The 10,363-nt window shown below is 50.9% G+C and overlaps 1 protein-coding gene across 4 annotated transcripts in view; it reads right to left on the bottom strand.

Moving 5' to 3' along the window:
* Positions 1-2,178: 2,178 nt before the first annotated feature.
* The window catches only part of CNN2 (calponin 2), a 21,959-nt gene continuing 13,774 nt past the window's right edge, over positions 2,179-10,363 (bottom strand). For 2 of the 4 annotated variants that reach the window (XM_066341958.1, XM_066341948.1), the window contains exons 2-7: positions 7,005-7,126; positions 6,670-6,736; positions 6,432-6,569; positions 4,206-4,322; positions 3,959-4,105; positions 2,179-3,167 (exon numbers count right to left, since the gene is read on the bottom strand). In XM_066341958.1, coding sequence (XP_066198055.1) covers positions 2,892-3,167; positions 3,959-4,105; positions 4,206-4,322; positions 6,432-6,569; positions 6,670-6,736; positions 7,005-7,126 — 867 coding nt within the window. In that variant the 3' untranslated portion in view covers positions 2,179-2,891. Of the gene's footprint in view, positions 3,168-3,958; positions 4,106-4,205; positions 4,323-6,431; positions 6,570-6,669; positions 6,737-7,004; positions 7,127-8,081; positions 8,150-10,363 lie in introns of all 4 variants that reach the window. The other 2 variants (XM_066341967.1, XM_066341973.1) reach the window with 2 other exon arrangements.

Genomic DNA, 10,363 nt, shown 5'->3' with positions numbered 1-10,363 from the left:
GATGGAAATAGACAAGAGAGACAGGACTGAAGGGTCAGGCTGAGGACGCGCTGTGCAGCTGCGGGCAACTTCCTGTCCCTCTCCGAAGTTCATTCCTTTACCATTGCGCAGAATTCCCGGACACTCTTGAGAGCCAGGCACACAGTAGGCACTTATTAAAGTGCTTACCCACTAGGGGTGAAATAAGCCAATGGAAGCCTGGCCTGAATCCTTCCTTGCACCTGACTGGTTGCCACGGCTGTCACTCTCTGTAGTGTGGCTAGGGTTCAAAAGGCTAACAACTAATTTTTCAGGGGGTGGGGCCTGGGCTTAACTCACCACCAGGCTCTACCCTAAGCCCACTCAGGGGCCTCCAGATCCTGGCCTCAACCTCATTCCTGACTGAGGGAAGGATCCTCCTTCCCTTCAACCCTCGCTCTTCCCTAATGAAAATAGCAAAGTATTTACTGTGTTGAACATTTTACACGTCTGGCTCAAAGAGGAGCCAACCCAGGAGCCCAATGAGACAGCTAGAGGCGGGACCCCCAGCTCTGCCTACCCCTCATGGATTATTTATCGCTCAGAAGACCCCTAAGATCCAGAAAATGGGTTAGGAGAAGGGGCAGCGATGGAGGTTTGTGGAACCAGCGATTCCTGACCCAGTCCCTTGCTTGGAATTCTCCAGCTCTAACCTACTTCATTACTGTATAAATGGGGAAACTGAGGTCGCCAGAGGGACAGGGAGTTGTCACAGCTCACATTTAAGGGGGAACTAGGACCCAAGACCCCCGACCCCCCACTCCAGAACTCTCCTTTGTATAAAGTGGATCTCGGGAAGCCGCCTCAGTTTCTCCATTTGTAAAAAGGGTGCAGAGAGTTTGGAAGGGTTCTAAAGAGAAAAGGGGCTGCAGGCGTACGCTAGCAAAGCCCCTCCCAGGTGAGTCTAATGCCCAGACTTCCCTTTGAAAATTGGTGGCCAATTTTGCAATGCCCCAATACTCACCCGCAGGAAGCGAAGGTGAGTGAGAGTCTGTACTAGGCCCGCACCCCCTAATTCCCAGGGCTCCTGCCTCCGTACCAACCATCCCCACACCCGCATTCTCTTGGGGTCTTCCTCTCTCTCCGAGACCCTCTCACCGTTCCAGCCTCGAGCGCTAGCCACCTCCCCTCTACCTGACAGCGGCAGGCAAGCCCCTTTAGCAAGCGCGGCGCCTCAGCAGCTGAAGGTATCTGTCTTTGGCTCCCTCGGCAGTCTCTGGCTTGGGCCCCGCCCACAGCTATTGGCCGCTGTACTACCACTCACAGACTGGGCCAACCGGAGCCCCGCGCACTGAGGAAGTAGGTGGGGCCACAGCAGGGCAGCATCGAGCCGGTTTTCTTAAAGGGACCGCTAGCCTCTTGCGGCATCACTGTGAGGTGACGGGGCGGAAGAATTGCCCCACACGCCAGCTGAGCCGTCTTCCCAGGTTGCACAGCCGCCTGCTGTACGGCAGATCCTGGTCGCAGGTGGTTCCTTTCCCCCCCACTCTCTCCTGGTGGATCCGGGTCCTACCCAGACTTGCCCTGTTAATCCTGAGACGGTATTTTGTCCATCAGAACACGGGGCTTCGACTATTCATTCCACAATCATTGGTTCCTAGAATAATACAGCTGATGGTAGTGTCCTGGGTCCCAATGGTCACCCTGACTTTGAGGGAAATCTTCAGATGTTTCCCACTCCGTTAAAGTGGGTGTTTCATAAGATCGTGATGAAGATGAAACAAGGGTATAGATCCGCAGCTCTGAAGGTCCTGGGAAGGGGGAAGAGTGTGGGGAAAGTGCTCTATGGAGAAAAGAGGTTTTGCTATTGGGGCTTTGCAGATGAATCAGTTTGTCAGGCTGAGTGAACGCACAAGCCAGGGCCAGGTGGCTTGATGATGGGAGTGCTGTGTGGAGCCCTAGCCGTCAGTGTGGAGGTAAGGGATGGCATTGAGGCCCCATCTCCTGTCCAGTCATCCAGGAGGCCCAGCCTCTTCCCTTATCTCAGGTCCTAGCCTTCAAATGATTTCTCCAACCCAGACTGGTCTATGCCCTGTCCGAAGACAGCTGTGAGGACCAGATATTTGTCCCATAGCCCCACCCCAGGTCCATCAGGACTGCAGACAGAATCCAAGCTAACACCTCCCCTGGGCTGCCTCTGATGCCAACTCTCCCAGTACCTTCTTTTCTGAAATAGAGATTTTTATTGCCTTTAGTCCATAGTTGGTATTTCACATTATCTCTTGGTCCCAGGACTTCTGGGTGGGGCTGGTCACAGGGAGGACCTCCTGGTGGGGGTCCCTGTGCAGTACTTTGTGGGGGGGGGGACAAGTACAGAATGGGGGAGCCTGCCTTTGCCTCAACCATTCAGAACTTGATTGTCCTGTCTGGGCCTCACTTTCCTCATTGGGCTCTTGGGAGGGTCCTGGGGAAATTCAGTGCCTCATGGTACCTCACAACGCCTCTGGGGACTATGGCCTGGCCCTCTCCCAGGGGACTTCCTTCCCAGCAACCCTTCCACAATCCCCACTCCATTCCCCCAGAAAAAAAAAATTACTTTTGTTTTGTTAAAACTGCCTGAAACTTCTGTGGGTATAGAAACCACAAACTGATCAGCAGAGAAAAGGGAAAAGGGAGAGAAGCAACCAGAAGCCATTTGAGACCAGTTGGCCTCCCTACACAGGCTTCTCCCCCACCATCTTGGTCTAAAACCTACTGGGAAATTTGCTACCTGGATGTGCCTCGGCAGGGACCCCCACCCTACATGCATCTGGATCTGGCCTTCACAGACTCTTAGCTGGAAGCACTTGAACACATAGAAAAACCAGATGAAAACAGAAAAGCCTGAAATCCCAGATAGGGTAATGGTGTGGGGAGACAAGGCAAGGGAAGCCTCAGTAGCCTGCCTCCTCTTGGTAGTAGGGGGGATACTCTGGGGCTTTCCCTGGGCTTTGGCAGTCACCAGCTGACCCTGGAGCTCCATCAGCCACTGGGCCTTGTGGGCAGTACTTGGGGTCATATATCTGCCGGCCCAGGCCAAAGACTTGGCCGCTCTGGTTGGCACCCTGTGTGTAGCCCATCTGCAGAGACATGGAGGAATTGTCACATTTGTCGGTCCCCAGCTTGGTGTCATAGATGTGCCGTCGGGTCCCAGGAGCTGTCATGCCCACCTGAAGAAGGAGGAGAGAGCATCAGGGTGGGTCAGGGTAGAAGGGATGAGGGGGAAATATAAGGCTCTAAAATTACTCCACCATCTCCCATCTCTCTTTATAGTCACAGTGCAAACGCCTATACATCCTTCCAAACCCTGTTCAGACACCCTCTTTTCTGACTCTAAGTTAATTTCATGACCAGTGACCCTCTCCTTTGGAGCCAGGGGTATTTGGGTCCAGCTCTCCCTGCCAACCAGGAAACTTCCCAGGCTGGAGTCAAGGAAGTCCCAGTCCTGAAAACCTGAGTGCTTCAAAACCACCATCAACCACTACATGTGACACAGCAGGAAAAGCGAGAATCACAGGATCTAAAAATTTCAGAGTTGTGTCTGATCAGTGGTGGCATAGTGGATGTGTCTGATCAGTGGTGGCATAGTGGATAGTGGATAAAGTGTTAACCTGGAATGCCGAGGTTGCTGGTTCGAAACCCTGGGCTTGCCTGGTCAAGGCATGTGTGGAAGTTGATGCCTCCTGCTCCTCCCCTTCCCTCTCTCCCTCTCTCCCTCCTCTGTAAAATGAATAAATAATAATAAAAAACTTTTTTTTAATTTCAAAGTTGAATGGGGCTCAGGGCAATCCTTTGAGGGTAACTAAGGCACAGAGCTGGGTAGAAACTTCCCTGGGGACACATAGAAAGCCGAGGCAGAGACAGAGAAGGCGGGAGGGAAGCCTGGAGTGGGGTTGTCAAGGGAGAACAAGGGTTTTGGCTAGGTGGGGTGGGGGCTTGAAGGAGACTGGTTAAGACGCACCTGGCTGGCACACTTGTTGGTGCCCATTTGCAGGCTGATGGTTGAGTGGTCCATGGGTGGTAAAATATGGTTCTTGGGGTCGTACAGATGCCTTCTCGTGCCATATGCTGTCATGCCTGACTGGCTGGCACACTTGTTGGTCCCCATCTGTAGGAAAATGGACGGGAGAGGTCAGGCTGCCCCAAACTCAAGGGGCCACTGGGCGGGACAGGGTCTGGGTCACAGCAGAATCTGCCCTGGTGCCCACCTGAAGCCCGATGACGCACTGGCCCGCCTTCATGGTGGCATCATCAAAGTTCCGCTCCTGCTTCTCTGAATACTTGATGCCGATGTCCACACCACTCTGTAACCCCTTTGTCTTGGCCTGGAGGAGAGGGGGGCTGGGAGTATCAGGGAGGGGCAGCTGGGACCCTTGAGACAGGCCCAGAGTATATAACCCTGGAGGAGACATGGGGATTGGGCTGCAACCTCTTCCCTTCACCTGCTGCCCAGCACCTCGGGCATTGGATTCAGAGGTCCTGTTGGACACCAGCCTTTCAGTTGTTCAGGCCAAGAATTTTGGGGATGTCCTTGCCACCCCTCTCTCTCTCATCTTCCATCACTTTCTACCCAAACCTCACCACTGCCTATTCAGGCCATGGCCACCATCTCTTGCTTGGACATCTGCTCCTGGCCCCTCCCTGGTCTCCTTTGTCCCGTCTTAATGGCTCCTGAAAACACCGATTTGTTATTTCACAAAATCAATGAAAAAAACAATTCAGAACACAATTCCTGACATGAGAACCTTCTTCTTCTCCCACTTCAGGGCCTTACTGTTCCTTCCTCTGGAAACACTTCCAATTTAGCCTGGCCTTGGTTTAAGGGTGACTAAACCCCACACATTGGTCTAATTCTTCTCCATAGGTGTGTTTCATAATCTATGACTTACTTTTAACTTATAAAAAATGACTTGAAGAGAGAACTCTCATGTAAATTCTGGACTCTGGGTGCTGATGAAGTGTAGATGGACATTCATCAACAGTAACAAATGGATGGTGGGGGAGGCTGCACATGAGTGAGGATGGGCAGAGGCCATATGAGAAATCTCTCTAGCTTCATCTCAATTTTGCTGTGAACCTAAAGCTGCTACAAATATATATGTTTTTGTTTTGTTTTTTAAGTGAGAATAGGGAGATAAGACAGACTCCTGCATGCACTCTGACTGGGATCCACCTGGCAACCCTTCTGGGGCCAATGCTTGAATCAACCAAGCTATCCTCAGTGCTTGGGGCCAGTGCTCGAACGAGTCAAGCCACTGCCTGCAAGAAGGGAAGAGAGAGAGTGGAGGGGGAAAGGGAGGGGAAGATAAGCAGATGGTCGCTTCTCATATGCCCTGACTGCTGACCGAGGATTGAACCTCAGATGTCCGCATGCTGGGCCAACGCACTATATCCACTGAGCCAGTCGAGCAGGGCCAGTTTTTTTTTTTAATTAAAAAAAAAAAAAGAAAAAAAAAGACTTGCCCTGGCCAGATAATTTGGTTGATTAGAGCTTCATCCCAAAGCACAGAGGTTGCTGGTTCGATCCCCAGTCAGGGCACATACAGGAACAGATCGATGTTCCTGTCTCTCTCTCTCTCTCAAATTAATGAATAAATTTTAAAAATTAAAAAAAAAAAGGGACTTGTTTATTGTCTGCTTCCTCCATCAGACTGCGAGCTCATGAAGGTGTGGACTGTGTCTGTCCTGTTCACCACTGTGTCCAAAGTGCCCAGGGTATCCTAGCCAGGTAGCTCAGCTGGTTAGAGTGTTGTCCTAATACACCAAGTTTGCAGGTTAGATTCCTCATCAGGGCACATACAACAATCAACCCGTAAATGCATAAATAAGTGAAATAGCCCTGGCCGGTTGGCTCAGTGGTAGAGCGTCGGCCTAGCGTGCGGAGGACCCGGGTTCGATTCCCGGCCAGGGCACACAGGAGAAGCGCCCATTTGCTTCTCCACCCCTCCGCCGCGCTTTCCTCTCTGTCTCTCTCTTCCCCTCCCGCAGCCAAGGCTCCATTGGAGCAAAGATGGCCCGGGCGCTGGGGATGGCTCTGTGGCCTCTGCCCCAGGCGCTAAAGTGGCTCTGGTCGCAACATGGCGACGCCCAGGATGGGCAGAGCATCGCCCCCTGGTGGGCAGAGCGTCGCCCCTGGTGGGCGTGCCGGGTGGATCCCGGTCGGGCGCATGCGGGAGTCTGTCTGACTGTCTCTCCCTGTTTCCAGCTTCAGAAAAATGAAAGAAAAAAAAAAAAAAAAAAAAAAAATAAGTGAAATAACAAATCGATGTTTCTCTCTCTCTCTCTAAAATCAATGAACAAAAAACCCCCAAAACGTGCCCAGAACCTTGTGGGTTCCCAGAAATATTTGCCAAGGAATGAACGACAGCATTTGTAAATTTGCATTGATTTGCTGTGTGGTCTTGGGCAGGTTGCTGCCCCTCTCTGGGCCTCACCTTCCCTGCCAGAGCCAGAAGAGACACCTGCACCTGAGTCATGTTTCCACTCTCAAACAGGTCATTGGCCTCGAACAGGTCCACGGAGTTCATACCATAGCTGACCATGGCCTTGATGAAGTTGGAGAGGTTTTCCAGCTGGAAGGAGGCAGGAAAGGGCCATGAGGGCACCTCAGGCTGCCTACAAGTCAGATGGGGTCCCCCAGTCCCATCCTTGCTCCACTTGCCAGTCCCTCACCTGGTGCCAGTTTTGCATGGAGCGGTTGATCTTTGGAATTGAGCCTGGTTGCAGCTTATTCATGAGTCTGGAGAGAACACATGGGTGGTGAGGAAACCGGAACCTCCATTAGCGTAGGTGAATCTGAACCTCACAGACCCAAGGGGCTAATTCTAATCTTGGCCACCCTCCTGGGCAACCTCACTGCCTCTTTCTGGACCTTAGTTTATACAAGAAAAAAAAAAGAGAAAGACACAAGACACAATGAGGGAAAAGCAAGCAGGCTTCAAATAGCACATGGAGCATGATCACACTGACAATCAGGGTGACAAGCATGCGCCAACACCTGCACTCACGTGCACAGGATAATTCCGTCCTTCAGACCCTTCTGGAAGTCAGGACCAATAGACAGGCCTGTGAGGCCCTCAATCCAGTCGCAAAGTTCCACCTCCTTCTGAGGGTCATACTTGGACAGGAGCTGGAGGAGCAGAGTGCATAGGGTTGAGTTGAGAATACACCCAGCAGAAGAAGTTCTCTGAATCTCCTGATGGGGCGAGGCTGGTGATTTCATGGGAAAAAGAGACAGAGGAGTATGGAGGACACCACACTGTGGAGCCTACCCTTCCCCTTTCCCATCAGCAAGGACACTCATAGCCACAGATAAGTCACCCTCCACAGACACATTCATATCTCCCACTGACAAACATCAGCTCTAATTATTAATTTCCAATAGTGCCAAACGCCACTTGGCAGCCAACACAACCTCCACAGATCTGCCCCCCCCATGCCATCTCATCTCCTTATTCTACCTGCCCTAGAGACAGACCCTTCTGTTTCCTCTTCCTGTCTCTGTGGATTTGCTTGTTCTGGACATTTCCCATAAACGGAATCACACAGTATGTGGCATTTTGTGTCTGGCTTCTTTTTTTCTTTTTTCTTTTTTTTGTATTTTTCTGAAGCTGGAAACGGGGAGAGACAGTCAGACAGACTCCCGCATGCGCCCAACCGGGATCCACCCGGCACGCCCGATGCTCTGCCCACCAGGGGGTGATGCTCTGCCCCTCCGGGGCGTCACTCTGCTGAGACCAGAGCCACTCTAGCGCCTGGGGCGGAGGCCAAGGAGCCATCCCCAGCGCCCGGGCCATCCTTGCTCCAAGACAGAGAGGAAGGAGGGGGGGGGGCGGGTGGAGAAGCAAATGGGCGCTTCTCCTATGTGCCCTGGCCGGGAATCAAACCCGGGTCCCCCGCACGCCAGGCCGACGCTCTACCGCTGAGCCAACCGGCCAGAGCCTGTGTCTGGCTTCTTTGAGCTGTGTGTTCAAGGCCTATCCATCCATGTTATAGCATGTGTCATGCCTTGTTCCTTTCTATGGCTGAGTAACATGAGTAATATTCCAGTGTCTGGATGGATCACATTGTGTATATTCATTTACCCGTTGATGGGCATTTAGGCTGTTTCCACCTCTTGGCCATTGTGAATGAATCCTGCTTCTGTGAATATCTGAGAACAGGTTTTGTTTAAACATCTATACTGCTCACAAAAATTAAGGGATCAGGGAATGTGCAGATACTCCAGTACTTTCAGCCTTTGCACCCATCTGCTTCTCCATCCTTCCTCCTCTCCTTTCTATCTCTCTCTTACCTTCCCGCAGCCAAGGCTCCATTGTAGCAATGCTGGCCAGGGCGCTGAGGATGGCTCCATGGCCTCCACCTCAGGTGCTAGAATGTCTGATTGCAGCGGAGCAATGCCTAGAACAGTGGTCTCCAACCTTTTTTGGGCCACGGACTGTTTTTTTTTTTCGTTTTTTTTTACAGAGACAGAGAGGGAGTCAGAGAGAGGGATAGACAGGGACAGACAGACAGGAACGGAGAGAGATAAGAAGCATCAATCATTAGTTTTTCATTGCGCGTTGCAACACCTTAGTTGTTCATTGATTGCTTTCTCATATGTGCCTTGACCGCGGGCCTTCAGCAGACCGAGTAGCCCCTTGCTGGAGCCAGCGACCTTGGGTTCAAGCTGGTGGGCTTTGCTCAAACCAGATGAGCCTGCGCTCAAGCTGGCGACCTTGGGGTCTCAAACCTGGGTCCTTCCACATCCCAGTCCAATGCTCTATCCACTTTGCCACCACCTGGTCAGGCCCACGGACCAGTTTAATGTCAGAAAATATTTTCACGGACTGGCCTTTAGGGTGGGATGGATAAATGCACAAAATAAAATTATGCGACTGGCATAAAAACTGTGGTATTTTAAAATATAATTGTCAAACTTGTGAGACAAGTGTCAAGAGTGAGTCTTAGATGAATGTAACAGGAAATCTGGTCATTTTTAAAAAATAAAACATCGTTCAGACTTAAATATAAATAAAATGGAAATAATGTAAGTTATTTATTCTTCCTCTGTGGACCGGTACCAAATGGCCCACGGACCAGTACCGATCCACGGCCCAGGGGTTGGGGACCACTGCCCTAGAGCATTGTCCCCTGGTGGGCATGCCGGGTGGATCTGGTTGGGTGCATGCGGGAGTCTGTTTGTCTAACTCCCCCCCGCCCCCTGCTGTGCTTCTCACTTAGGAAAAATACACACACACAAAAAATGCTTCTTTTTTTTTAATCATTTCATATTCATTTTGAAATACCCCCTAATTTTTGTGAGCAGTGTATTTTTTTTTTTAAACAGAGACACAGAGAGAGAGTTAGAGGGATAGACAGGGACAGACAGATAGGAATGGAGACAGATAAGAAGCATCAATCATTAGTTTTTCATTGCGCGTTGCGACTTCTTAGTTGTTCATTGATTGCTTTCTCATATGTGCCTTGACCGCGGGCCTTCAGCAGACTGAGTAACCCCTTGCTGGAGCCAGCGACCCTGTGTCCAAGCTGGTGAGTTTTTTGCTCAAGCCAGATGAGCCTGCGCTCAAGCTGGCGACCTCGGGGTCTCGAACCTGGGTCCTTCCACATCCCAGTCCAACGCTCTATCTACTTTGCCACCGCCTGATCAGGCTCTTTCTTTCTTTCTTTCTTTTTTTTTTTTTTAAGATCACTTTAGAGAGAGGAGACAGAGAGAGAGAGAGAAGAGAGGGAGGAGCAGAAAGCATCAACTCCCATATGTGCCTTGACCAGGGAAGCCCAGGATTTCGAACCAGCGACCTCAGTGTTTCAGGTCAACGCTTTTACCCACTGCGCCACCACAGGTCAGGCTGTGAGCAGTGTATTTTAGACTGACCTGTGGTGGCGCAGTGGATGAAGCTTTGACCTGGAATGCTAGGGTCACAGGTTCGAAGCCCTAGGCTTGCCCAGTCAAGGCACATGAGAGAAACAACTACTACCAGTTGATGCTTCCTGCTCCCTTTGCCTCTTTCTCTCTCTCTCCTCTCTCTAAAATCAATGAGTAAAATATTTTTTTTAAATCTATTTAAATTTTTTTTTCTATTTTAATTCTTTTAGGTACACATCTAGGAGTAGAATTGCTGGGTCACGTGATGATTCTGTTTAACTTACTGAGGGACCACCAAACCATTCTCTGAGCCCAGAACTGGCCATACCAGTTACTGGATCAGGGCCTTTGCACGAATTGTCACTTTTGACTCTGTTGTTTGCATGACTGGGTCCCTGCCTTCCAACCAGTCACAACTTGAAGGTCACATCCTTGGAGAGGACTTTCCTGACCACCCTAGCTATGATGGCCCTCTTTGTACTCCTCTCTCCCTGATCTTGC

Source organism: Saccopteryx leptura, chromosome 1 (assembly GCF_036850995.1).
Source record: "Saccopteryx leptura isolate mSacLep1 chromosome 1, mSacLep1_pri_phased_curated, whole genome shotgun sequence".
Taxonomy (NCBI): domain Eukaryota; kingdom Metazoa; phylum Chordata; class Mammalia; order Chiroptera; family Emballonuridae; genus Saccopteryx; species Saccopteryx leptura.
Note: the sequence above shows the minus strand (reverse complement) of the source record. Positions and strands in the feature narration are given on the sequence as shown.